This window comes from Oreochromis niloticus, linkage group LG5 (assembly GCF_001858045.2).
Source record: "Oreochromis niloticus isolate F11D_XX linkage group LG5, O_niloticus_UMD_NMBU, whole genome shotgun sequence".
Lineage (NCBI taxonomy): Eukaryota > Metazoa > Chordata > Actinopteri > Cichliformes > Cichlidae > Oreochromis > Oreochromis niloticus.
This window is the reverse complement of record NC_031970.2, coordinates 2894720-2921840: the sequence shown is the minus strand read 5'-3', so window position 1 is coordinate 2921840 and position 27121 is coordinate 2894720. Positions and strand designations below refer to the sequence as shown.

Sequence of the window (27121 nt, the reverse complement as noted above, 5' to 3'; positions counted from 1 at the left end):
TTTAATGATGCTTCAGCTAAGGGCCATCCAGAATCTGGCCCAGTGTTGCCAATTTAGTGACTTTGTCGCTATATTTAGCGAGTTTTCAGACCCCCTTAGCGACTTTTTTTCTAAAAAGCAACTAGCGACAAATCTGGCGACTTTTTCTGGTGTTATTGGAGACTTATTTATGACGACTTTTTGACGTGAAAGCACGTATCGCTCTTACTCTCAACAAGAAGCGGTGCTGCCGTGGGCACCTCGCTCGTGCCAAAGCGCTCACAGGCGGAGGATAGTCCTCCACCAGCTGCTATCAGGGCAGGAGACGTTCACACCTATGCCTCCAAATTGCAAATGAATCGCGCACGAGTGAAGCTGCTGCTCCCGCACTGACTGTAACGCAGTCAATTCTTCTTTTACTGTTATGCTGTTTTGTGGATCACAAGGTTTAAAACTACTTATAAACACACACACACACACACACACACACACACAGTAACTCCACCAGAGTGCCTATCTGGGTCACTTTTGCCGGTCCAAGTCCGGATAAAGGAGCAGGGTTGGAATTGTGACATTAAAAAAACAATAATTGCTAAAAGAAATTTAATTTGTAGTTCTAAATAAATTCTAAATGCATTTAGGACGTGCTTTACTCACTTTATGTCTCTTCCACGTTGTTATTTCTCTCTTCAACTACGTAGGTTACAATTACATTAGCATGACCAATTATGCAAATTAGGCGATGACATCATTTAGCGACTTCTAGTAACTTTTAGGACAGCCAATAGCGATTTTCCTTACTGAGGAGTTGGCAACACTGATCTGGCCTTTAAGTCTGACGTCATTAGCTGTTTCCGGCTCCAAACTCCGCTTCAGGTCCCAAAGTCAAACAATCACTGCGGCATCACTGAGAGTTACAAACTGTCTAAATTATTTCATCTTTAATAAAATGATCAGCGTTGCTGCTTTACCAGGTGTAACAATTAAGTTTAACATCCAGACATCTATGAAAACAGAATTTATGAAATTTAACGGAGTTATGAGTTAGCAAGAAGTTAGCGCTAGCTTCCACCTAAACATGATATAGCATGTTCTGACTGAGAGATTTCTGAAACATTCAAACGTACAGCTCTGCTATCACTTCCAACATAAATGAAGACAGAAAACTAAACAGCAGTGACGTTTGTAGGGTTACTGAAGTTGGGCTAGCTGCTATATAATGATGTGCTACGTGATCGCTAGCTACACAGCTATGTTAGCATAGCATAAACACAGTGAAGCTGGAGGATGAACGCTAACTTTTTTCCACTTGATAAAAGTTAACGTGAGGGTTCCTGATGGTTAGGGGCAAATGCAATCGCATGGCAGGATGCTGTAAACGGACCAAACTTCAGTCAGGAGAACAACTGAGATAATCCATCCACAATACCAGGTTAGTCATTAATATACTGCTGCATGGGCTGGGCTGTAGTTACATCGTAAGGGGTTAAACACTGAGCTTTAAAAAGAACAGTGGTAATAAAAACCAAGAGAGGCCGACAGTGATCACTGACTGTTTTTGGGTCTTGTTCAGATTAAATAGAACAAGATACAAAACTATAAAACATGTTAAAAACACAACAGCCTTAATAAACACAGAGTAGTTTGGACCCGGATGCAGGAATCATTCGTCATCACTTAAAGACCGGATGCAGAGGGAGATGTTGGAACAGTTTCAAACGTTTTCTCTGTATTATTTGGGGTCTTTACCTTATAAAGCACCCTGAGGGGACTGTTGTTGTGATTTGGCGCTATATAAATAAAACTGAATTGAGTTAGTGCTACGAGCTAACCATCACCAGACTCATGCAGTGTAGCCAAGTTGCGGCTAGGTAGCTAACAGTAGCATGCTTGCTCAGGTTAATGCTACTGAAATTGTGTGGCTGGCTAGCTGAAGGACCAATAGACAGTGAAATGTGACTGATGAACAGAGGACACTGCACACTCACTCAGCCAACATTTACATTCAGTAATAATCTGCAGGGTCTCCCTGACAACCAGTCAGACAACCAGAAACAGAATTCAAAATTTGAAGTTGTGAAAATCATGAAAACATTGTGTCACGTTCTTACTAGAGTAGGTTTATATACAAGAATTGTCTCATTCATCTCTGCATTTTATTTCACTTATCCCATTCAGGGTCGCAGGGGGGCTGGAGTCTGTTCCTGCTGCTGAGAGGCAGGATACACCCTGGACAGGTCGCCAGGCTAACACACAGAGAGACACACAACAACGCGCAATTTAGAACAACAAATTAATCTAATTAATCTAATTTCTTATCACACTTGACTGAGATGCTGAACACGGTGCACCAGAGATTTTAACATTTAAAAACAAATCATAGATAATTTACACAAAGATATACATTAACAGCATAAATGTGCTGTTTATATTTTCAAAACTATAGTATGGTAACAGCACGCTTCCCAAACCATACTTGTTTACAAAACTGGTCTCACATTGTATTGATTTAAACCCAAAACTGGAACTTAAAACCATAACCTCACATCTGGAAAGTCTTTACTAACCTGATAAGTCAAGTTAGAAATAGGTTTATTTTCCCAAACATTCCCATACAAGCTGATTTTACACGAGTCGCCCCCTGCTGGCCTTTATAGGAATGCATGTTAGAGGCTTCATTTCTAGTTTGTACAGGCTGCTTGGGAGCTGGATGAAACCAGGTCTATAAGATGTTTTATTTCTCGGTGTAATCTGAGAGAATGGAGGCTGTACAGTAGCTCTGAATGTCCGGTGAAGAGCTGCATGTTTGGCAGTCGCAGTGTTTTCAGCCTTTGGTTCATGTTGTTTACAAACTTTGTTGGTTTGTGGTCACAGCAGCTTTCAGCCTCGATCTTTGTTCCCCAAACCTCAGAGTCCAACTCGCACCACAAATTAGTCTCATTTCCAGACAGAAGTTTGTGTTCCCACAGGCTGGTTTTTAGAAAGGTGATCCTGCTTGAGTCAATGCACTTTGTTCCTTTTTTACCATGTTGATCATAACAGCCTCGGTTTTTCCAAGTTATTCATATGCTAAGGATATTATTTATCCCTCTGACAGTGAATTCCTGATAAAAACCATCTATCAGCCTGTGTTATTGCACACTGTAAGTGACGATACGAGAGAGAAATCCACAGATTGAGAAATCACTGCAAACAGGCTGCCCTGAAAACAGCTGTGTTTTTCCCCCCTTTTGTTTCCTTTGGTCCAGAACAGGTTTGATTGCTTTAGTTCGCGATCCTTTCATCCCGGGGCGCTGAATAGAAGATGACACACCCAGCTGAATAATTCCAGGTCATGCAGAAAGTCAACTGTGCAGCCCCGGAGAGCAAACACGGAGCTGCGGTTCAGGCGGCGAAACCAAAGCAGAGGCTGCCGCTCAGTGGTCGCTTTCATTGATGCATTCAGAGAGTACAGCTGCACATCTGCAGGCCTGTTGTTACCGAAACTCCGTTCACTTTACACATAATCTGCATAGTGAAAACTGTTACTATAACACTGAAAATATCCACCACACTGTGTCCTAAATTGAGCTGTCTTTGCAGGTGAAAAGCAGCCAATGTCTAAACAAGAGCTTTGACTGCCCTTCATAAAGCTGGAGCGCTGTGAAGAAATACACTTTTTAAATACAGTCTGGCTCCCTGGAAGCAAAATATAAAGAAATGGGGGTGAACACTTTTTCTATAAATAAAATAGTTTTATTTTTGAAGAGTGACGTCAACTCGCTGTCGGGAGCGTGACGTCAGCGGGTGCGTTGTTGCAGAGTCACTGCGACGGTTCGACTGTAAACAAGCCGAGGACAGAGAAACGTCTCGAACTGAGTCCAAACGTCTGCGCCGTTATCTCCGTTAGTTAATCACGGCTCGTGTCCATCCGTGATCGATTCCATGTAATTGTCCGTGCGCACTTCCCCCCCCGAAGGAATAGATCTCGTTGTCCCAGAGAAAGAGTCGCTCAAAAACGTTCAGACCCTGAAGCTAGCTTAGCTTAGCTTAGTGTAGCTCTTGATAGCCTACCTGGCTAACCAACATCTGAGGGCCCGTTCAGAGGAAAAGCCCCTCTATGCCCTGGGCACCTCTCTCTCTTCACTGTGACTGGGATATCCTGAACCGTAAGTATGCCCTCCTGTATTTTAGAGGTGTTACAAGCATTTTAACAGCAGTGAATATGACCTCCAGTGCCGAGCTAGCTAGTTAGCCAAGCAGCCTGCTAGCATTAGCGCAAAGGGTTTGAAAACACGCTGTTTACTTGCTGAGATTCGGGCGTTTCGGGGTTTAACTAAGTCTAATTTTATTGCGACAGCTCGTACAGACGTGCATTAATCTCTTAGTGTCACGTTTCATTTCATTTATTCGGTTTATCTCAAGTAATGTGTTTTTACTAGCAGCAGCTCCGCTCGTCTTTAGCTAGAGGCCTGCTAAACTCATTCACAAAACACTGCGTGTCATTGTGGAGTGATCTCTGATCTATTAGTTGTAATGTCTCAGTAAATAGTGGATAGCAGTTATATTTCCTTCAGAAACGGAACCCCTGCTGTCGTGTTCTTTTCCGAGTTTGCTGTCACGTTTGTCACGTCTGCCGATGTGATTGGATTAGATGTAGACCAGCTGATCGATCAATAACATCTCAACCAAAAGTGCAGTGTTTGTTGATTTATTATTATTTATTTTAGAATTGATTTTAACTCCTTGGATCTGCGAATATGGCCTTTATTTTTAATTTTTTTCATTATTTACATAGTAGTTGTTAAAAAATGGCAGAAAATACCTTCTTATGACCACTTATGTCTGTCTGATAATTAATTTGCAAGCTTGTAAATTAATAAAAAAGGTTAACTCAAAAAACACAGAAATGCCTCTTTAAGGAGCTGAAATTATTTATCTCTCTCATCTTCTCTGATGATGGGTGAGTATATATAATGTGATTTGATTAAAGAATAGTTCTAGTTAATTCTTTGGTATTAGTTACTCGTCCAGTGTTTTCATTATACTGACTCTTTGAACAGCTGCTCCCACAAAGCAGCATACTCTCGGCGCCGCTTGATAACAGATGTGACTTTTAATTAAAGTTGGAATCTCTGTGAAGGAAACCGTGATGCGCAGTTAACCCGTGTGGCTTCACTGTTGTGTGTTTCTGCTTTGTAGCTGGGTGGCTGGTCAGAGCGGCCTCCTCCCACCATGGAGGCAGGAGGGAAGGACTGTGAGGAGGAGACACTGCAGATGGCGTTTAAGAAGCTGAGGGTTGATGCTGAGAGGTAAACACAGGCAAAAAAATCAACCTTCAAACTCCTGTATTTAATTTATTTTAAAAATAAATTTTTATTAAAACCCCCACAGGTCACTTTATTAGGTTCACCTGTTTGACTCCTTGTCTATTTAGCGAATCACGTGGCGGTAACTCTGCTTTAATGTCTTTTCCCCTCTCCTTCCAGTTTACCCGGAGCTGTGAGTGTTTTGGAGGCGGTGACTTCCAGAGCAACATCGCGAGCTTCTCTCGACTCAAGCGGAGCGAAGCCCAAACTCGGCTGCCCGAAAGACAACTGGCACAGGTAGGCTGATCTGCTGGGAGACGCTCGATCACAGGAACAGACAGTGTGGATACTTGTGTCCATCATTGTGAGCTTTTTTCCACTGAGTCAGAAAAGAAGAGGAGGCGCGTTTCATTCCATCACTTCCATCCTAAAATCAGCCTCAGGACTCAGACGCTCTCTGGTTCGACCTTTCTTAACTGGTGGATGCTTTAACGTTTCTAATCCAGTGGTGTGTAATGGTTTTTATTACAGCGTCATTAGGGGAAAAAAACAGGCTAAACTGGTTATTTTAACTCTGAGCTGAGTCATAAAGTTTAAGTCAGGCATTGTTTGATCGTTTAATAAATACGTGAACACGTGATGAGGAGATCTAACCCACATGTTTCATTTGTTCTAAAAACAACCTGTGAAGGTTGTGAAGTCTAAGTGTTAAGATGTTGTAGTCTGTGGAGAAGCATTCATTCCTGCCGGTGATATTCCAACACTGGTGACTTTTTGTTTTTTTACAGCAAAGAGTAAATGATTAAATGAAACTGACTAACAGAGCAGTAACCAGCTGCCTCTCCAGCCGGTGGGCCTTCTTCTGATGTGCAGCATCTGTGAGCTCGGCACTGTGTCACCGGCGCTCCGCCTGCTGCGGGTTCTGGTTACAGTGGCCCTTGATCTCAGAGCAGATCCCCAGAACAGAACCAGGACTGCAGATGCTAGCTGTGATCCAGGCTGACGGAGATAAAAGTCTGTCTGACATCAGGGGTTGGGAGGAATTGTAGCTCAGAGGTCAGCAAACATCTGGACTGGAAAATAAGAGCGAGGGTTTTTTTTAAAGTGAGACTTTGTGTTGTGTCTTAGGATTATTTCACCTGCATTTTTGTGGTAATTGATCTTTCAGGTGACGTCTCTTTTCTCATTGAGTGTTTATTTTGGAGTTCTTATTTGTGATATTTGATTTTCTCTCGCGTCCTTTTAGCTGCATGAGGAAAAATTCCAGAGGAGCATCCAGAACACAGCGCCGTCGCAGGTCCAAGTCGCCCATCCTCCACCCGCCAAAGTTCACCTACTGCAGCACCTCCGGAGCCTCTGCACTGTTACCCCCTAGTGGCTGCCCGAAGCACCAGCGCCTGGCCGCGCCTGAGCCTGCCCCACCTCGTCCTGCAGCAGATGGACTAGCCGCCTCGCCCGTGGCCATCCCGGTCCCAAAAGAGCACTCCTCTTCAGGCTCGCCCGGGCATGGCCCCACCCTGGTTTTTGGATCCTGTGCTGCTTATGAGACGCATATTAGAAGCGTGGCTTCCCCACAGTCCTCACAAGAGATCCCCACTATCATCACCGCTACCTCCGGGCTGGCAGGAGGAAAGTCGAGTGAGGACAGCAGCCCGGAGAGCAGCGAAGCCAGAGCGGAAACATCCCAGAGATCCAGACTGGCAGAGGCAGCTGACTTCCGAGCTCTGTCTGAACTCCACAGTGGCAGGTCTGCCGAGGGTCCCCACGCCGCCTGTTCCTGTGCCCAGAAACGCAGCTCAGAGTCTCAAGAGGATGGCAAGCAGGGGGTCGAGTGTCAGTGCCATCATCAAGGCTGGCCCGGCGTGGAAGTCTACTCCTTCACGGGGCTCCGCAACGTCATATCGGAGTGTGAGAGGAGCCTGCCGAGCAGCGAGGAAGCATCCAGAACTCTCAGCTGTAACGCCGCTGCAGCGGCTGCGTCTCCAACACTGTCGTCAGGCTCCCCTCGCTCCTGCTCGGAGCAGGCGCGCGCCTACGTGGATGACATAACAATAGAGGACCTTTCTGGCTACATGGAGTATTATTTATACATCCCCAAAAAGATGTCGCACATGGCCGAGATGATGTACACTTAGAGTCAGATTTATTATTACCACTATTATTATGTCAGATAAGGAAAATGATAAGACGGTAACAAGGGTATTTTTTTTCTGTTAATGAGAGAAAAGTTGGCCTTGGAGGAAAGTTAGGCGCTTGTAGAAGGAAGAGTTAGGAATAAAAGTTTCATTTAAATGGACAAAGGTTGGCCACAACATTAGAACCACTCATAGGTGAGATCCACATGTTAAGTTGTGACGTTCTGTTAATCCACGTCTGTTATATTTCCACACTCTGTTACAGCAGCAACACAAAACACGACAAAGAGCTCCTGGCCTGATCGAGGGTCAGTGGGAGCCCAATTCACAAAGGCCCCTGAGCCCATAGGAACCACCCCCGGGGGCCACAGACTGCCGTTTCAAAGCTGATCCAAGCACATCCTGCTAGCGCTCTGCTAGCGTTAATTTTAAACCACATTTCTGCAGGTGGAGCCGGGGGGGCGGAGCCTTTTCCAGTTGACATAGGGCCAGAGGCAGGTCTGTCACAGGGCTAACGCACAGAGACAGGTTGCTGTTTTTCTCATGAAATTCTCATAAATCTGCATGAAGTTTAAACGTTAATCTGAATAATTGTTATAGATTCAGTATAAGTTTGGATTAGGGGGTCAGTGACACAGTGTCAGCCTGTAAACCCACAACCAGAGGTGCACGTGCACAGCTGCTCGCTGGGCCTGCAGTAGGGAAGGGCGTGACTTTTGAATGTTAGAAAAATCATCAAGTTGTAAAAATTCAACTTTTTTTTGTCTTCCTTTTTTCTTTGGGTGAGTGAAAGGACACATACCTACAAATGTAGAAAAAAATTTGTAATCCAGAAATGAGGCCAGAGCCTTCGACTGCACTCCAAACGTGTTGAAGTGGATTATATTTGAATCCAAACGTGTTTTGATACCACACTCACTCAGATTTGTTTAAAGATGTTTCGTATCCAGTAACTGATAACCAGAAGCTGTCGTATTTTGGAGCCTGACTGTCGGCAGGTGTGCTGACCGTGTCAGGCGGGCGGTTTTAATGTTGTGGCTGATGGCCACAGAATAGACTAACCCACGTTTAATGTTCCTGTTTGTCTTTCCGTGATTTTTACTAAATCTGACAGAAACACGTCACAGCCAGCTGTTTCGCTTTAGTTTCGCCTTTCTCTCTCTTTGTTTGTGGATCACTTTTCTTTCTTTGTTTGTTTTCAGTTTACAAATGAAGTTGCCAAAGCTCTTGGTGCTGGGTCTTGCAGAAGACAGGAACACGCAAACTTGTCATGCTAAGTGTGATTCTGTTTTTGGTGTTTGTGGTGACCTCAGGAGTCGCCCGTCTGGATTTAATTTCACTCAATAAAGAAGTAAAAAATGGAGAATTGGTCGTCTTCACTCGTGTCAATGAAGCTAATCAGAGATTTTTCTAGCTAGCACGGAGTTTACAGGAAGTCATAAAAGAAATTCAACACAAACCCTGAAGCCCCAGTCACAGATAACAGATGGCGGTTATCAATAACTGTCTCTTAAGCCATGCTCTCTGGTTTAGGCTCTGGGCACGCTCACAAAAAAAGGGGCGTTTCCCGTGTCTTGTGCACAAATTGATCCCCATGAGTGTCATCTGCTTGAGTCATAAGTTATATCATGATAAAATGGCTTCTAAAATCTATAAAGAACATAATAAAAGTAACAATAAATGCAACACTGCAGCAATATGACAAGATTATTGTTCCAGAAAAATGCTAAATGTGTGTTTTGGCACACTAAGACAATTTCAGTCCAGCCGCACATTAGAGTTTAAGCTGGATCCATTTAAAAGTCCCACAATCTAAAGAAGCAAACGTGAAAAATGCTTCTGTTTGTCACAGATTAAAGAGAAATTTATCTGATTGAACAGACAGTCTGTGAGTAAACTATAAAAACATTCTATATTTCCTGCTTCATCAAAATAATACATGTAATCTCCAGTGACAGTGCGAGGCACAGTTTGAGCTGCTGTTAAAATATTCCACCAGGAGAGAATCACACTGAAAACATGCTGGAAATAACAAAAAACCCAAAACAAATCAGTGAAAATGTGGCATTTCCAGCTGATTTTAAGATGAAACTGAACATAACTTGCTCCAGACCAGGTGATGCATTACTGTGTTACCATGGTGATATAGCCAGGTAAAAAGCCATTTTTATGACAGGAGGCTCTCATAAGACAGCCCTCTGACAGTAAACGCAGTAAACTGTTGATGAATCTGTTCATTTTTCATTTTTCTCTGACCTACCTGCAATATAAACCCCAGCTTTTGTACTACGATTTTGCCTCTGGCTAAAACTCCTTTGGTCGCTTGGGCGAGTATTTTGTTGTAGGAGAGATTACTTTCTGGTCTGGAATAAGAAAGAATGCTTACCCGATTCTGCTCAACAGAAGAGTTTCATCATATTTTTAATCATCAAATAGAAGATGTAAACTGGGATTTAATATTACAGATACATCAGAGCCATTGAGGATGAAAAATCATATAAATAAATTAATAAATACTTGAATAAATGTCAAGACTAACAATTAAAATCCTAAATACAAACTTTCGTAATAAAAATGATGAAATCAAAATGTATCCCTATATTTCACCAGTTTTTTTTTGTCAGCCTGTTTTGAAATTAATTAATTAATTTCCTAAAGTAAGATAAAGGCATTGTGATTGTCCCTTTACATTAACAATGTAGTTTTTATAAAGCCAGTTGTGTATTTATTCGTAAATGTGGCACTGTTTGTCCTCCATAACGGGCCACTAGTCGCCTTCCGCTGACATACATTATGGGAGCACGGTGAGGGTGTGGACCAATCAGCCGGCGCCAACTGGACGCTGTCCCCGGAATGCTCTGTCTCCGTCCAATCAGAGACGAATGCGTGGAGGACTCCGGAACGAGTCGGACTTCTCGACCAATGAGGTGCTGGCGTACTGTGACGTGGCGCCGGGAAGACCACACGGATCGTTCACTTTACCGGCGTCTGTGCTCAAGAGGCTGCGGTCCATGAGTGCGGAGTCTCCCTGTCCAACAGCGGTTAACCGGGCGGCATTCTGAGTGTTTATCCTCGCAGAAATGTTGTGTTTGAGCGGGTTGTCGGTGGCCCTCGCCCTCGCTCTCGTGCCGGGTCCCTCCGAAGCCTTGAAGGAAGGAGACTGTGAAGGTAGGTCCGTGTGCTAGCTTCAGTTAGCTTAGCTAAAGCGACCAGGTTCAACAACTTTTAAAAGACCTCCACCCGAAGCGGTCTAAACTCCACCTGCCAGGGTTGCAGTGACGAAGGGAGCGGAGGTGGTGTTTGCTGGGGTGTCACTATTCCAAAAATAGGGAGGGTGGGGGGGAAGCATCCAAAGCTAATGTTCCCGTGTTACCAGAATAACGAGCTTCATCACTTCCAGTAAACCAAAACTCACCTGCAGACACACCTGGCAGCATCCTGTGAGCGCGAGCCACAGACGGAATATCTGCAGGCTGACACAGAATCAAACATCAGGATGTAAAAGTCTGAAGTTTCACCTGTGACATGGTTGATTGGCTGTTGTAGCCAGGTTAGAAATCACAATAAAAAGTGACCACGTGTTTGTGTTTGAGAACATTTAAATGAAGTGTAAAAACCAAAGAGCCTTAAAGTCAGGGGCCTATCAGAATCCCAGTTTGTGCCACAAAGTCAGTTTTTTAAGTCTAATATCTTTGCTCATATTTATAAGTAGTCAGCATCAACAGGATGTACCAATAGGTTAGATATGAAATAAAATGATGTGTTTTGCAGGTATCATTATGACTTTATAACTATTGTACATACTGTTCCACTTTATAATCGAGCCAGTCCTTCTTGGCCACTTAAACTATCTCAATATAACTGTTATGTTACATTTGTTGTACCTTCTGCTGCCCTCTTGGCCTGATCTCTCTTTTTAATGTCAATGAGAGTTTTACATTTATAAATAAAGAATATATTAGAGTCGCTTTGACGGAAATGGATGGCAGCTTCTATCTGTGATAGAAATTTTCCTTCTGGCTTAAAATAGCATGCTATCTCTGTTTCTATCAGGAGAGATGTGTTTGACATATGGTTCAGAGGTTGTAGGCCAACAAGTCATTTACAACAGTTTAAATACTGGAAATCACTTTTTGACCCACCAGTGGGAATCATCCTGAGGTTTGAGAAAAATAAGCTTGTTTAAACCTTATTCGTGTTTTAATCAGCTCTGACTGGATATTCTAGACATGCAGGTTTTATTTCTCACTGACTGTTGAATTTAACTTTCAGTCTCACAGTAAATTCCAAATAAAGCCCCCAGAGACTTTTCAGAAGGGCTGCGAGTGTCAGTATTTGCATGTAGTTGTTCTCCTTTATTCCTGATATGGAATAAGTTGTTTCTATCGTACATCTCTCTGCTGCTTTCAGTTATTCTTTCAGGTTGGTGCCAGAACAGACAGCTCTGCACGTCTGATTCCCAACAACATTTTTTTATTTTTTTATTTACTTTTTGTTTTGGAGAATTTGTTGTTAAAGGTTTTGTAATCTGGAAATTGTCATTTCTGTATGATGTCAGACTGTTTTTGAAAAATATAAATCTGTATAAGTTTTTATCAGATAAAGTGTCAGGACAAAAAAGAACTGAATAACAAGTCGTCACATTTTAAACATCCTAATTATTTTTTAAATAAAGGAAACCTTTTAAATGTCTTTGTACAGTACTTCATATTTAATAAGATGAGTGACTTTGTTGTGACTGGTTTGTGTTTTTCTTTCATACACAAAGATTTAACCGCTCGTTGAGTTGACTCTTATGTTTTCCTGTTTCAGTGTGCGTGACTTTCCTGGGGAAGTTTTATCAGTCGCTGAAGGACAGTGATGTAAAGTTTAACAGCGCAGACATCGAGAAGGCGCTCACGGCGAGCTGCAAAGACGCCAAAGGCAAAGAAAATCGCTTTGTGAGTAAAACACAGACTCTTACATGTTTCTGGAAGCTGGAGGTGGTTGGATCATTTAAAATGAACCTGAGCTGGAGATTCAACAAGTCAGAATAGGTGTGTGTGAATGAGAGTGAGGCACAGGAGAGGACTGGAAATGAAATGTTAGAGAGTTGAGGCTGAGATGGTTTGGACGTGTGCAGAGGAGGGATGGTGGATATGTTAAAGGCAGAGCCCTCAAAGAAGATTCATGGATGTAGTGAAGGAGGATGTGCCGAGGGTTGGTGTGGGATGGGGTGAGATGGAGGCAGATGGTCCTCTGAGGTTGTGCGGCATGAGCTACAGGAATGTGTGTGATTAAATGCCCCCCCCTCCCAGCTCACAGACACTGTGGAAAGTGTCTGTGAGCTGAATCATTTTTGCTGGTTTGGGTGTTTTCTTACTTTCAGACTAGTCGAGTTTTCTTCTGTTTAAACAGCCAGACAATGTAAATTAATGTGATCTAAGATTATATGAAAATGTTTTTAGTAATATTTGAGTTCAGTCATGTTGTTTGGTAAGCTTGCCACCACTAGGGGGTGCAGCGGGGCTCCCTGGGACAGAGACCTTCCTGTGTTTGGTTTTTGTAAATGGACTCTTATGATGAACCGTTTGAAGCAGACGTTTTCTATTTTAGCACATGACGCAGGCCAGAATCCAGCAGAGTGACCGAGTGAAGCCGCTCGTGTTTCATTCGTCTTTAACTTTTTGATTTCTCCTCCCTGTTATGTGTTCAGTGTTACTACATCGGTGCAACGAGTGACGCGGCAACCAAGATGATCAATGAGGTTTCCAAACCGCTCAGCTACCACGTCCCCGTGGAGAAGATCTGCGAGAAGCTCAAGAAGAAGGACGGCCAGATCTGCGAGCTGAAATACGGTGAGGAGGGAAAGAGTGCGGATCTTCTCGCCTAACAGACGGCGTGGGGTCGTGTGTCGGTGCAGCTCAGTGCGAGTGACGGAGCTTTGAGATGCTGCTGCTCTGCAAACACAAAGTGTTTCAGCCTAAAACTCAGTTCATTCATCACGTATCACAAAGAGGGCGTCACACTGAGGAGGCTGTGCCATCCATCCAATACGGAAAAAACAAAAAGCATTGTTCCGTAATTTCATCCCAAACTCAGGTTTTTGTGCATCTGGGGAAAAAAAACATTTGTCCAGTCTGAACATGATTTACAGTATATTTAAAAAAACAGGTCATTAAATTTATTATTATTATTATTATTATTATTAATGCTCCTTTTTATTACTAAAAATATTTAATTGTTTGAAGGTTGAGCCCCACAGTTCAGGAAGTCAACAATGATAATAATAAACAATAATAATAGCCTACTGACCCTTCAAAATAAGAGCGGTGAGTGTCTCTGAGACGATTTTAAAACTGCTGATGTGAATAAACTGTCGCTCACAAAGACGGCGCAGCTGCTCGTACACGACACGTGGACTCTGTCATCATATTGTCCACATGAATCAGCCGTGTTCTGATTATTATTTTAGTCTTATTGATTTTTTTCTTTCCTTGCAGATAAACAGTTGGACCTGACCTCAGTGGACCTGAAAAAGCTTAAAGTGAAGGACCTGAAGAAGATCCTGGAGGAGTGGGGCGAATCGTGCAAGGGCTGCGCTGAAAAGTCCGACTTCATCCGCAAAATCACAGAGCTGATGCCCAAGTACGCGCCGGCTGCCGCCAAAGCACGGACAGACCTGTAAAAACATAAATATATGGACTCTGATCAGACTGCAATCCAGCGCAGAGAGGAAGGCGGACCGGGAGTTTTGTTGGGCATGTTTGTTTTGTTTTTTTTAATATTTGAAGAGGCAGTATCAGAAGTATAGATGTTAGCGTAGTCCTGATCTGTACTTCTAAGTGAGGGAGAGCCAGCAGCAGTAGTTAATACATTTCACAGTGACTGCCTAAATAAGACTGTTTCCTCCAGTTTTTTTTTCACCACATTGACTCGGACGTTTATAAATTCTAAGTGTGTGCGACTCTGAGCCGCGATGAGGGAAATCCAAACAGTAAGAGGAGCTGGGAGTGACCGAGGAGCCAAACATGGAGAAATCTGTAACGAGGGGAGACACGGTTCGCCTTTGTTCCTCCGTGTTATCTGTACATTCATGTGAAGATTAAAACAGGAGCTGCTGACGGAGAATTCAACTACTATTCATTTGTCTAAATGTTAAAAAATAATAAATCCAGGCTAAAATAAGATGATTGGGTTTGGATCTCCTGATCGCTGTCCATCGTATTGGTTCCCAAACAGGTGCGCACAGCCTTTAAATTGGGGGAAAAATACTCACACGAATCAGAAAAGATACCAGAACTAGGCTCATGTGGAGGAGAGGAGGAGAACACGGGGAGATGTCACCTGGAAGTTTTCCTGAGGAGGAGATGTTTAAAGTTTGTGGTCAGAGAAGCTGCTCCCACAGATCCCCTCTGACATGAGCTCCGCTGTTTCCACGGTGACTGCCGGACGGGTGGATGTCGCTGAGACTTGTGGGTGATCCTGACATACTGAGTGTTCGTTCAGCTCCACCCTGCCGTGATCTGTTTCAGTAAAGCTGCAGTTAGTCTTTCTGTCCTCGTTAGATTGAAGGTCTCTGCACGATCGTCCCGTCTCACCTGTGAACGTCTCGTCCAGTGAGAAAGCTCCGCCTCCCTCAGGTTAAAATAACGGTTCAGGCCCCTCCGTCATCCACCGTCCTCTACCATCCTCTCTGGTTTTAAGTACAGAAAAACCCCGGAACGTTCCCACTTCCACTGTTTGGATCATTTGTGCTTGCCGCTCGGGTTTGTTAGGATTTACGAGTGGCCTCAGGTCGAGTGCGGTGCTGGACTTCACAGCTCTTGGAGAAAGATTAGCACAAAACTTCAAACCACCGATGACAAGTGTGGGTGACTGTCAGCAAAGCAGGAAACATTTTATTTAGGATAATATTTGAGGGTTTTTTTTCTCTTCAATTTCTAATAAATAAATACAGTTTCTGGCTTTTTTACATCCACGTTAGATGTTTAAATCCACCCGAGCTCCTCCCAAACAGTGCTGGAGTCACTCAAATGTCAAAAAGTCATTTTTGATGTCACTCAAACGCTTCATGTGTTTGTGGTCCACAAACGTTGGGAAACAACCATTTCCCATGTCTTCTCTCACATGTGGTGGAACTGGACTGTGGCGGCGTCTCGATGGACGCTGGATGAAACTTATTTTATTGTTTGACATAAACGGATGGCCTGTAGCTAAAGGTGGTGTTAAAAGCTGTGTGTGTGATGCTTCAGAAGAGTTGTCATATGAAAAATGAAAACTTAAAATATGCTGTTGTCTCACAGTGACTTTTCATGTAAGGCCGTGTCATTTGTTACAACTGTACTATTCTACTTTTTCATTAAAATATGAAAAAACTCCATGACCGGGCCCTGCTCTCTGTGATGCACTCACATCTGTGTAACACTGTGTCTACGTCTCACACTCCACACCGCTGCTTCTGAAAAAAACCTAATGCATGTCTTTGGAAGGAAGCTGGCGAAAAACCACAGTCACAAGCAGAAAAACAATATGAGAGAGTTTGTTCTTCTCTCCTGAGGATGATCAAACACTTTCCACTGACTTATTTAAAAAAACATGAAAGCATTTCTTTTATAAAGTATGAACTACTACTCCCATTTATCCCCGTATTACTCCTGGATATTTGGGCTGGAAAATTACCCCTGACTTCTCCACCCAAAACATACTTTATTTCAAACTGAAAATTACAGAACAAAGACTTTGTACGCATCCCAAGAAGCAATGAAGCAGAGAAATAAAGGTGTGTGAATGATATAAAGTATTGGCCACAAAGAATCGCCATTTTTAGTGATACTCATGAATGTTGTGATGGAGAAGAAGAGAAAATTCAACATAAAATCAAATAAATATATACAAAAATGCAGTTTACAGTTGGATAAAATAACCCCCGACTTTGTATTCCATAATAACGCGTCCAACGTCATGACGTTCGCCGCGGTTGCGTCATCACGTCTCCGCCCTCCAGAGGGAAAGCGCACATTCCTATTGTCCAAGATGGCGGCGCTGGTGCAGAACCTCCGACGCTGATATGTTTTTAACCGACTTTGTGCTCGTTTCTTGGCGTGTGTGCGGTCACCCAGCGGCCCGGGAAGAAGTGTGTGTTTGCCGTAGCTGCCGTCTGCAGCCTCAGCGTCGCTAACAGGCCTGGACTTCGCTGCCCGGGCCCGGATTCCCATCGCAGGCTCCGAAAAGTTTGAGCTCCATCATCCTTTGATGAAGCGGCAGGCCGGGAGAGAGGCGAGCCCGTCCAGGGCCGCCGCCAAACGGATACGGGAGCGGGAGAGTGCGCGGAGAGAGGAGGTGCCCCCGCCGCCACCGCCGCTGGCCCTGCTGCTGGCAGACAGCCGGGGATACCATCGCCGGAGCCGCAGCCGCGAGCGGGAGAAGCCGCGGCTCCGGGAGGAGCGGGCTACCGCCCTGGAGCTCCACCACCGGCACGAGCTCAGCCTCCTCGGCCGGCCGCCCCTCCGCACCGCCGCGGCCGAGGTTCCCGCCTCCCGCCCGGGAACGCTGGAGTACAAGACGCTCCTCATTAGCAACCTGGGCTCGCAGGTGTCAGACGAGGACGTGGAGGATGCGCTATTCCATGAGTTTAAGAAGTTCGGGGACGTCAGCGTGAAGCTGTCGCACACCCCCGAGCTGGGCCGGATCGCCTACGTCAATTTCCGCCACCCGGAGGACGCCAAGGAGGCCCGGCACGCCAAGTCCTCCAGGTTAGTGCTGGGAGATCGGCAGCTCAAAATCGAACCCATGTACGTGAGGAGGCGGAGCGCCACGCCGCCCGACGTCGGGTATTTACCTGTGCACGCGCCCTACCCGTACCGACAGCGCTCCCTGTCCCCTCCCGGGCCCGGCGTGAGCAACATCAGGGACCTCCGGGCCCGCCACTATGCCCTGGAGCAGCTGGGCCTGAGCCGGGAGAGGGAGAGGCTGCTGGATTATTACGGCATGCTGGATGAGCGGGGTCGGCCCTACGGCTTCCCCCCCATGCCCGTGGTGGAGGATTTAAAACCTGAGGACGACCAGAGGGCCACCAGCAACCTGTTTATTGGAAACTTGGACGGTAACGTCACAGAGGCCGAACTCAGGAGGGGCTTTGACAAGTATGGCATCATAGAGGATGTGGTGATTAAGCGTCCTTCACGTGGGCAGGGCGGGGCTTACGCTTTTGTGAAGTTTCAAAATCTGGACATGGCCCACCGGGCCAAAGTAGCCATGCAAGGGCGCCTGATCGGAGGCAACCCCATAAAAATTGGCTATGGCAAAGCCAACCCCACCACCCGGCTGTGGGTGGGCGGGCTCGGGCCCGGGAACTCTCTGGCCGCCCTGGCTCGGGAGTTTGACCGCTTCGGAAGCATTAGGAACATAGACTATGTGAAGGGGGACAGCTTTGCTTACATTCAGTACGAGAGTCTGGACGCCGCTCAGGCCGCCTGCACGCAGATGAGGGGCTTTCCTCTGGGCGGCCCCGAGCGCCGCCTCAGAGTGGACTTCGCCAAAGTCGAGGAGAGCCCCTCTCGTCCGTTTCCTCCTGGCTACCAGCCTCCCGTGGCGCTGCCCTCTCACTACGACCTGCTCGGGGAGGCATACAGCCGCCATCGCAGCCTGGAGCGGGAGCTGAGGGGGCCAGGGACCGCCTCTCACCGCCCGCTCACAGCCTCCTCTCCATCCGGGAGCGGGAGAGGGCCCTGCTGGAGAGAGACTACCCCACCAGCCCCACACGAAGCCTGGAGAGGAGGGCGGGAGGCGTGGAAGCGTTTGGGAGGAGTGGGCGAGGAGCCAGGAGCCGCAGCCGGAGCAGGGAGCGCTGGCTGAAGGAGCGGGAGGAGAGGAGGAGCCGGAGAAGGAGCCGGAGCAGGAGCGTGTCCGCTGAGAAGCAGACAGAGGAGCGGGAGAAGGAGAGGGTGAGGTCCAGGGTTCGCGGTCCACTAGGCGCCATCTCTCCTGATGCGAGCCCAGACCGAGCCCGGGTCAGAGCGCCGGACTCCACCACAGAGCCACGAGACCACTCCCCTGACAGCGGCGGAGGGGTACGGCACTCCACCACAGCCACCGCTGCCAGTGAAGAAGATCCCCCATCTGGCCGCCACCACAGCAAGAGGTCCTCCAGCGACCATGTTAACAACAACAACAACAACCACCACCATCGAAACAGCGAGGTCATCACCACCGGCTCCCCCGCTGCCATCCACACCAACACCACCTCCTCCCCGAGCACGCTGTCCGAGTTCGCCCAGACCGCGCTCTCCAAGACGTGGCACGGCTTCTTCGCCTTGAAGAACAGTAGTTTCCCCACTGACCTGTACCTGCTGGAGGGCGGGGCGGCGTTCTTCAGCGCCGTGATGAAGGACAGCCTGAAGCTGCAGAGCCAGAACCAGCCCAGCCAGCTGAAGATCGCCCAGCGGCTTCGCATGGACCAGACCCGGCTCGATGAGGTGTCGCGTCGCATCAAACTAGGCCGCCCGGACAACTTCGCCATCCTGCTGGCCCTCCAGGGCCCCGTCGACCGCCAGGCCCCCGCCCCGAGCCGGGCCTGCAGGTGCGCTTGCTCCGTCACCTGGTGACATACCTGCGGAACAAAGAAGCTGCTGGAGTCGTGAGCCTCCCCGCTGCCAAGGAGGGCGCGCCGGGGGCCATGCTGTACGCCTTTCCACCTGGCGAGTTCTCGCAGCAGTACCTGCAGGCTGCCAAGAGGACTGTGGGTAACCTGGACGAGGAGCACATGGTTATTGTGATCGTCAATGACACTAACTGAACCTGCAGAGGAGTACTTCCATGTTGTTTTTAGACAGAAAAGCATTATTATTGTTTTACTCAGTATGTTATGAATGAAACACGGCGAGCTACACTACGTCTGCAGCGCCCTCGGGGGCTCGTGGAAAATACGTTTTAAAATTATTATAAAACACTTAAATGAGGCTAAAACGCTGCATGCAGGCAGCGCTTGGTCCCGACAGGAAGTAGACTTTATTGTGGAAGTCGTGTCGTGAGAAATGCCTGTTTGTTTTCATCGTCTTACACGTGTCCGTGCGATTATAAACACGCCACCGCCGTCACCTTATCAGCTGGCTGCACTGCCAGACTGAATAAAGCAGGAAAAATATTACAATAAATATTCTCTTCTAATAAGACATAATTATGAAGCAGTGAACCAAAACGATCTTAAAGGTCACGACTAAAAACAGTCAGAATTAATACAGAAATTGGATGTTTGGCTTGTTGATTACATAAAACCACAGTTTAATATTAAAGTCATAAAGTTTAAAAAGTCAAACTTTGCTGTAAAACCACAGCATAAAAATTATCTTTAAAAGTGATCATTATTTTAATAAATTATTATGGTTTGTGTCATAAGTGAGGTACAGAACATAAAGTAGGATGTTTAAAAAAAAAATAATTAGATTTGGAAAGTAATGGTTTTAAAAACTCGTGCCAGATAAAATCCATACATCACTTTTATATTTAAGATTAAAAATAAATTTTTGACTTCATGTGTTTTTGTATCTTGAATGTGATAAAGGTCACGTCCCCTTCAGGAGTTCAGGTGTCGGCTGACCCCGTCCTCATCGTCTGATCGCGTCAGTACCACATAAATGATGAGAAAATACAATGCACACAGGAAACAGACGCAGGTCTCCTTCAAAGTAAAAGCTGCACCTTTTTAAATGCGTGCTTTAAGAAGAGCAAAACCTCAGAAATAAAATATCAAAAACAAGAAGAACAAAAACAAAACGGGAACAGTTTCCTCTTCGTGGGCGAGCTGTTCCGAGTTTGATGATTATATGGAGTCATGATAACGGAACAAGTTGATGTTGAGTCAAGTCTAAAAATTTGAAATGTATGGATTTTATCTCAGTGAGTAAAATACATATAGTAGTAAAATGTAAAATCTTACGTTTCTCTCCAGGCTTTTACATCTGAATGACTAAACTGAGGCCTCATCTAATTAAATTAAAACATTTTATTTTTATCAAAACTTTATTTTACTCTTGTTTTTAACTTTTAATATCAGAAGTTTGATAAAAACAATTGAAAAAAAGCTTTGAAATTCATAAATGTGACGTCAGGAAACACATTTGGTTATTCTACTTCATAAGTTGGACTTTTTACCTCATAGTGTTTTTATTGTTTGTTAATGATGAGGATTTATTTTAATAATTACTGAGGGTTTTTCTGCTTCGTGCTCTTCTTTGAGCTGCTCAGTTTTCACATCGTCTAGTCACCGCCAGCTGTTGAGCACATCTGCACAAGTAGGCCACTGAGAGCAGGAAGTACCCTCAAACTAAACTGTCATTTCTCACGATACGAGTACACGCACTTCTTGCTCAGAGCAGCACTTTTCCTACTCTAAGCTGTTACACACAACACTAAACCCCGACAGGAGTCTTTGTGCGCTCTCTGGACTGTGCCGAGCTGCCCCGAATGTCCGAGCCGAGCAGCACCGGGTGGTTTTATTCAGAGTACTGTAAACTGAGGGGAAGCGACGCTTTGTCTCCCCCTGTTGGCGTCTTCTGGGACTTTTGTTTTTTTTTTTTTGGTTAAGTGAGGCCGGTGGATTCCCAACCCTCCGTCCCCACCGCTGTAAAGTTCATGTTAGTTAGTGTTTTTATCAATTTAAAATCATTCCAGGTGTTTTGTTTGGAAGCTGTACGAGTGTGTTCGATGTTGCATGCAGGAAAAAAAGTTTGGTTTTGTCAGTCAACAAAACAAAAAGAAACGCCAGCTTCTCCAGGAAGCTGCTGATGTTTGATCATATTACTGGTTTTATATTGTACACATTTATACCTTTTATTGGATTTTAATACATCGGTCCATCTGTTATCCACACCTGCTTCTTTGTTTTTATGTTTTCTCCCTTAAATTGTCATTTTTCTGGTCAGTTTTAGTCAAATAAAACCTTTTAACCAATGATTCACGGGCTGATTTTAAGACCATTCGGATGTAATGAGTAAAACAGTTTGACACTAAATTATGTGAGAGGTAAAAATGCGGTAGAAAAATAATAAAGACCATAAATAACAGTAATTAAAATAAACTGTTTTAGTTTAATGTAAAAGTAAAGAAGCTTTGAGTTGAGCTGAACTGAGTTTCTTATACAGCTCGATGGTGTGAGAGCGACTCGGTCCGTGTTTATGCTTTAAACGTGTTTGATGAAGAAAAGTTCACAAATATAAGGAAGCCTGTTAATGCCAGTAAAAAACGCAAAAAAATCAGGACTAAGATTAGCCGTGATTTTTTTTCCTTTTTTTTTTTTTTTTTTATCGTTTACTCATTTTCAGTCATGTCCAAAGCCATAATAAAAATTTTAAAAACTGAAATTAACTCTGTCTTTTGACCCAACACATGAGTTTTATTTTTAAATAATAGATTCAGTGTTTTGTTTTTAATGCTGGTATTTTCTCTCATTTTGAAAAAAAATTTTTTTTATTTTTTTTATTTTTTCAGTGTTCCACTTCTTTGACTTTTATTCATGATTTTTTTTTATGTCACAGCAAGAAAATCATGGCAATAACTGTGTTCTTTTGTTTTTGTTTTTTTTAAATTTTGACATAAAACTAAATTTTAATTAAGTCACAAGCCTGACTTTCTAAACTAAAAGATAAAATATCTTATAAATAATATAAAATTGATAAATTTGTATATATTTAATAATGATGGTTAGCCTCCAGCCCATGCAGTGCTGAGTTGGAAGAAAATGAATTGACAGCTTTTATTTTCTGTTTTAGTTTGTCTTTTCTTGACATTCATGGGCTTCTGTACTTTTAGTCTTTCCAAGCATTAATTAAAAAATTATGGTGGGAACATTTCAAACTCTCGAGGATACACCTTTGAATATTATTTGAACGGTTCCTTAAAAAAACAGCTTGGAAATTGTAACATATGAATAAACAAATATAAATTAATCAATGAAAAGAATTGATCAGATTTCACTTGTTTGAGTTTCCCTCAAAGGTTGTGATGTGAGTGAAGATGCCCCTCCCCCCTTCTTCAAATCAAACAAAATTGATGTCATACATTTGTGCTGCTATCATTTTAAAGATATTAATAAAAGTTTCTAGAGGTCATCCAAGGTCAAGGTGATGAACTAGCTTTGATTTTTAGAGTAATTGTTTTAAACTTGAGACGCTCGACAGTTTGTATGTAGTTTTGCTAACAGGAAACGTGCCTACGTTGTTCTGATAGTTTTGTATTTTGCAAATAAAGTTTTGTTCTCTGACAGAAAGCATAGTTTATTTTAGCTGTTATCAGTTAACTTAGTTTTTTACTTTTAAAGACTGTGATCATGATAAAAAATATCCAATACTGGTTTATGTTTCACAACCTTTTTCACAGTAAAGAAAACGGCCTGAATGACCTCTGGAAACTTTTATTAATATCTTTAAAGTTATAGCAGCAGATTTGAAGGTGGGTTTGTCGCTCTGTGCCTCCTGGTAATTTGGACGCTACGATGTCCAAGTCCACTGTAAATATTTTCCACACCTCCCAGAATACATGAGTGTGATGCAGTACGTCCAGCACATTTACAAAGAATTGTACTTTATAATTATCATGGTTAAAATATAATGCATGATCATAATTATCATTATTATGATCAAATTAGCAGTAATACTTTGTTCATTGTGTGTCGCCATTTTTGAAAATTAACTGAAAATAAGGCCAAAAGTGAACAAACGGACACGTTAAACACATTATTGATGTGATATTGAAATTTGATGTTCAGGTGTGACTCATTAATGTGACAGCCTTAAATAAATCAAATGCATGTCAGCATATTAGAGCCACCATTACCCGTTTCATTTATGTTTGAGTCCTAAATCACCGTAAGTTTATTTTAAAACTTTCATTTTAATAATTATTCCTATTATCAAATTATCTTCAGATTTTTTTTACAGTATTAATAAAAAAAACAGGAAATTGCAAAAATCACATTTCAGGACTCAGTGAGGTGTTATTAATATTAATATTAAAAGAAATAAAGTCTTTAACGTTATGATTTTATTTTTCTTTTTAGTCCCTTTTAGAGTATTAACATATGTAACCCAGCTGTTGGTTTGTCAGTGCACCTCTGTAGTATAATCAGCCGGGTATGGAATCCTATTTGTGCCAAAAAAAAAGGGTACAGATATGGTTTTTGAATCTTATACAGTGGGCAAAATAATCATTTGATCATCTGGTCAATTTGTAATTTTAGAAATGAGCATTCTCTCAATTTTATGGGAGTTTTATTTTCATTGAGACGTTACATAAGTGTTATAAACTGATTTCTATACGACTGAGTGAAATAAGTATTTGATCCTTTAAAACCAGTCAGAATTGTTCCTCCATGACCTGGTGACAGGCTCCTGGTCTTAACTCATTATCTGCATAAAGCACAGCTGTCCACAGAGTCGGTTCCTTCCAAGCTCTCTGCCACCGTGAGCAAAACCACCGAGCTGTGAAAGGACGTCAGGGACGAGACTGGGATGGAGAACAAGTCCGTCAGCGAGAAGCCTGATGAGAAGGTGGCAACTGTTTTGTGATTATTCAGAAATGGAGAAATGTGAACACCCATCGATCGTCCTCGGCCTGGAGCTACATTCAAGGTTGGCCATGAGAAAGGTGGCGTATCAGCCCAAAACTACGTGGCAGGAGCTTGTTAATGATTCAAAGGCAGGTTTGACTACAATCACCGAGAAGACGAGCGGTAACATGCCACGCCATGATGCAGGGTTCCTGCTCAGGAAGGCCCGTCCGAAACTTTTAAGACATTTATCAGAAAGTTGAGTTTCTGTTAGTACAACTGAAATCTGCGATGCTGTTTTTGCTCGTCTTCCCAGTATGAATTTTTCAAACACCCACATGTTTGTACGGCAGCCAGAGATTATAATAAATTCTAATAAATCACCTAAAATTCTCCCCAATGAGAGAAAAGTGAGCGGATGCATCTGCACCGAAGCTCAAATCATCACAAAGCAGCTGCTGAAACAAGACTATAAAGACATTAGGGAGAAAAGAGAGAACACCTGAGGCTCGAGTTTAGCTTCCTTTTGTGCTACGTGTATTTACTGACCGAGGAATTTGATTCTCACTTAGTCAAACAGGTTTTCACAGGTCACTGATTCACCGTCCTGAATTAAAGAAGAACAATATCTGAACACAAGGAGGCAGCACAAGCACGGAAAAGGCCGAGGTGATGACTCCGGCGGGCTGGACTCAGACACTCTGATCTTTCCCCGACATCCGAGCCCGGACTCTGAACACGTGGGGCAGGCAGGAGGCTGCTGCTGGTGCAAACATGCCTTAAACATTCCCAGTAATGATGGAAAACTAGAAATGTTCATGCTGCGTTAGCTCGAAGCATCGGGGTGGATGTCAGTGAATATTCAGGGAACAGATCCTGTTACCCTGCAGTAAAAACATGAAAGCTGTCAGGACACGTTGTTCCTGATTTTCCTGTTTATTATAAATCAGTGTGATTATTTTCATGCATTTAGTTTGATATTAACGGGTAAAACAGTGAAAGGAGACAAATGTGGTGATGTTTGGGTCGCTGTTTGCTGCCAAAATAAACTGAAGATGTCCGGCCAGGCGACCAGATCAGCAGCGCCAGTTTGGCTGAATTAGCCGGCCTCATCCACTTAAGACGGGATTTTGCTGCGAGACGCAGCCTGCAGGCCGCTGGTGTTAGACACCATGCCAGTGTTCGTTAATACGAGCCAGAAAAATGAGCTCGGGCTCAGGTTTGATCCCAGAAACCAACCCCGAGGAATCCTCCCTGTGTTTCCTCTTTCCTTCTTACTACTTTTCTGCTCCACCCTCTCGTTCTCAGGTGTGCCAGGTGGAGTCATCGATGTCTCTCCTGTCCCGACATAAAGGAGGATGGGAATGGTCTCACTGGCTTCCAGCCTCCCTGCATGCCCAGATCCCTGCGTCTTTGCGGGGATTTATTGTCTCGCCTTTTGTGCTGGAAGTCCTGGAAGTCAGATTTGTTCTGTCAGCTTGGTTTTCATATCTCATTAGTTTAGAGAGAGACTTTCTGGGTCCTACAGCCCATCATGTTGTTGGCACTTTCACCTTTTTGTTCCATTTTGCGTCCAAACCATGAGGGCAGCTATCATGTTTGTGTTTGGGGACTCTGAGTGGACGACCCCCGACACGTGTCATCACCACATGAAGAACAGAAAGGCTCAGCTTATATCATCGTCTCCTGATTTTCTGTAGTTGCACAAAAAATAAAGTGCAGTCACAGAAAATCTATTACTTCAGCCACCCACAAGCAGTGTTGGGCAAGTTACTTTGAAAAAGTTATTAGTTATAGTTACTAGGTACTTCTTCAAAAAAGTAATTGAGTTACAGTATTATAAAAGTAACTAATTACTAGGAAAAGTAACTATTGCATTACTTTAAAAAAAAGTGTTTAACCTTCTGGGGTCCAGGGTATAATTGGCCGTTTTGACTACTTGTGATTTTACTTCCACATTTCACCATTAACCTCCTAGGACCTGCCGTCCACATATGTGGACATCACATTTTTGGCTATTTTGACCAAAATACTCAATTTTGCTCTACATGGGCCTGATATCCACTTACGAGGACATTATACTGCTACTGTTCTATCAAAATTTTAAATGAATATCCTCATTTGTGGCTCTTATTTTTCTTAAAAACAAAAATAAGGTAAAAAAAAAAAAAATCGGGAAATTCTTTGTTTTTACATTCATCAGGCCCCAATATGCCCAAATATCAAAGAGAAATTAAAAATGCATGTCGTGGAAGAGTTCGGGTCTTAGGAGGTTAAAAACTGTTTACTTTGCCTTGTTTGTATCATTCTTTTCAGCACAACCTCACGTGTCTGAATTTACAGTTACTTTTCCATTTTGACATACTGTATCAACACAATTGATCTAAAATCAGACGAAAAACATAAAATCCGGGTAGAAAAAAGGTAAATTTTTCCACCAATAGGAAAGGGGTGTTTTTGTTTGTTTTTTTGGATCGTGAGCTGAGTGCTTGCTAGCGCTGTCCTTAGACAGTAAACGTGACGATAGTATTCAGGAAAAAACATCGCGTATATTTTTTAACTCTGGTTTTGTATCAACACCATTTAAAAACAGGTATATAGCATTTTGTTTCTATGTCATCTTAAATTGGTCATGTGACTGGTTTACCGTGACTACTTTATTCTTCCTCAGCCAATCAGCAGCACTTTCTTTCGCCCCCCTAGCTCCTGGTAAGCTGAAGACAGCTTCAATCGTCTGTGTGTTGAAAAATAGTAATGTGCCCGCACTGCATTTTCTTGTTAGTTAACGATAGAAAGAGTAATTAATTAGATTACTAGTTACTGAAAAAAGGTAACGGCGTTAGTAAGGCCGTTACTTTTAACGCCGTTATCGCCATCACTGCCCACGAGTAATCTCACTGCACTTTCTCATGTGAAGCATCTCTGCACAGTACTTTCCTGGTGTTTTGGTTTTGCTGTCTGTTTTGAGCTGATCGTTTCTTCTTCTGTGGTTTTTTCCCTGTTCCCTCCCTGTTTGGTCTAAACACTTTTTCCTCATGTGTTCTTCTGGTTTGTGTCTCCGTGTAACATCTTTTATTTTCGGTTTTATTTTGAAGGTTATTTTTCTGATGAGTTTTACATCCTGTTCAGAATCAGAGAAACTTTATTAATCCCAGAGGGAAATGTTGTCATGGCAGCAAATATACAACAAACAACAA

General features: G+C 43.6%; 3 protein-coding genes across 3 annotated transcripts; all 3 read left to right on the top strand.

Moving 5' to 3' along the window:
• The first annotated feature begins 3742 nt into the window (after window positions 1-3742).
• On the top strand, window positions 3743-8763 carry oser1 (oxidative stress responsive serine-rich 1). The gene is made up of 4 exons (XM_005469751.3): window positions 3743-4127; window positions 5161-5270; window positions 5448-5564; window positions 6514-8763. The coding sequence occupies exons 2-4, from the start codon at window positions 5194-5196 to the stop codon at window positions 7400-7402; spliced, it is 1083 nt and encodes a 360-aa protein (XP_005469808.1). The 5' UTR covers window positions 3743-4127; window positions 5161-5193; the 3' UTR covers window positions 7403-8763.
• Window positions 8764-10358: 1595 nt separating this feature from the next.
• manf (mesencephalic astrocyte-derived neurotrophic factor) lies at window positions 10359-15443 on the top strand. The gene is made up of 4 exons (XM_003456224.5): window positions 10359-10570; window positions 12215-12342; window positions 13098-13239; window positions 13885-15443. Exons 1-4 carry the CDS (start codon window positions 10483-10485, stop codon window positions 14067-14069), a joined length of 543 nt encoding a protein of 180 aa, XP_003456272.1. The 5' UTR covers window positions 10359-10482; the 3' UTR covers window positions 14070-15443.
• A 443-nt stretch (window positions 15444-15886) lies between these two features.
• On the top strand, window positions 15887-21334 carry rbm15b (RNA binding motif protein 15B). The gene is given in 3 exon segments (XM_005469752.4): window positions 15887-18046; window positions 18049-18928; window positions 18931-21334. Coding segments are annotated over 3 exon segments (2538 nt in total). The 5' UTR covers window positions 15887-16636; the 3' UTR covers window positions 19179-21334.
• Window positions 21335-27121: the final 5787 nt, after the last annotated feature.